Genomic DNA, 1,576 nt, shown 5'->3' with positions numbered 1-1,576 from the left:
TAGGGCACAGAGAAAGGGAGACTTCTCCGTGGACGAAGCCCCTAAGAAGATGGACAGAGGGGATGTGATGCCGAGGACAGGTGGGCAGATCGGCCTCAAGGAAGAGGGACCACTTCCATTGCAAAGGCAGGGAGGGGTGGAAGGTAAGCATGGGTGCTGCTGGCTTGGTAGTGTTGTTGGTGAGAATGTGGAGTCCGGTTTCCGACATCTCTGTAAAGCAGGAGGCAAAGTTCCTCATTGTGAGGGACGGAGGGGGCGATTGGACCAGGGATACGAGAGTGGGAACGTTTGAAGTATCGGACTGGACCTTGTGACCTCGTGACATTGCTGACATTTACCTGGCTTTGAGTGCTAAAAGGAAAAAAAGAGACAATTTCACATGGTTCGGTTCGATAGCCATTTTCAAGAAGAGAATGAACTGTCTAGGGGAACAGATCGCTCGGTAGGTTGAGGGCCCCTGGACACAGAGAACCGTGAATCGATGACAGCAGTCTCGAACGCGCGTGACATTCTGCATTCAGATGTTGTGAATAGGGAGGAGCAGTTTGGTGATCTGCAGCTAGGATTTCGATTGGTAGGTGAGTTAAAAGGAAAAAGAAAAGGCACCTGAGATTTTGACGAGAGTAGCAGATAATGGGCCACAGGACGGCAAGTGGCGAGAGGCCGGTGAAGACCCGAAAAGGAGATGGTTACATGGCGAAGAAGTGGAGGCCAGGAGAGCCAGGGTGCCCTCTGATCAAGGACAGCTTCCCTGGGAAGATGTGGCCGCTCCTGCAGGGGTGGGTTCCAGGCGGGGAGGGGAAGGAGCTGAGCGTCTGCGACTTCAGGGGCCATCCATCCTCAGGAGAGGGTCGTTTGCATACTCCATCAGATAATTTCATGACGCCCGTAAACGTTAACATAGAGGAGAAAATGGCGGTGATCCATGTACCCGTAGATGTTCCCCACAGTCAACAAACTCCTTTGCTAGCGCGATGGTACCGTGTCAGAGAAGCAAGGCACAGGGCATCACTACGCTACGTTGTCAAGTTAATTTAGTTTTAGCACAATAAAACGTTATTATTTCTACTTAAAGCTTCATTGTTTTGTTGGTCAAAGAAAAAGTTCCTTTGTTTTTCAGATGTCAACAAGTTTCAAGATGTTTCTTGATAATTGGAATATTCAGACAGCTCTTTGGCTCAAAAGGTAAGGTCCCCTCGGGAGCAACCTTCAGCTGTGCTTTGGCCTCTGACACTTGAGACCGAGCTTCAGATTCTTGATTAAATTAACAATGTGGCGAGTGACACCGTGACGTTGGCATTCACCAGGAAACACTGTTGACCTGCAAAGCAAGGTCGTGAGTGTAGCTGTCGCTGACCTCTCAGCCTGCCTGAGAAGGCCTCTCCCTAGGTCAGACCACACCAGGGTCCTCCTGCTCTCGCTCACTGGAGATTTTATTGAACCAGAACGTCACTATACAACCACTGTACGTACGCCCCAGATTTTATAGCGCGATTCCAGTTGCAGATATTTCAGATCAGCAGGTCTTTATATGTTAGACACAGGGTACAAAGATGAGTAAGACAAGAGCCTCGGC

At 49.8% G+C, this 1,576-nt stretch overlaps 1 protein-coding gene across 1 annotated transcript in view; it reads left to right on the top strand.

Annotated features, from left to right (window-relative positions):
* Positions 1-1,576, top strand: part of MBOAT2 (membrane bound O-acyltransferase domain containing 2) — a 32,804-nt gene that overhangs the window by 13,945 nt on the left and 17,283 nt on the right. The window contains exon 3 of the mRNA XM_023533602.1: positions 1,121-1,185. Coding sequence (XP_023389370.1) covers positions 1,121-1,185 — 65 coding nt within the window. The remainder of the gene's footprint in view (positions 1-1,120; positions 1,186-1,576) is intronic.

Source organism: Pteropus vampyrus, unplaced genomic scaffold (assembly GCF_000151845.1).
Source record: "Pteropus vampyrus isolate Shadow unplaced genomic scaffold, Pvam_2.0 Scaffold105, whole genome shotgun sequence".
In the NCBI taxonomy this organism is placed as follows: domain Eukaryota; kingdom Metazoa; phylum Chordata; class Mammalia; order Chiroptera; family Pteropodidae; genus Pteropus; species Pteropus vampyrus.
Note: the sequence above shows the minus strand (reverse complement) of the source record. Positions and strands in the feature narration are given on the sequence as shown.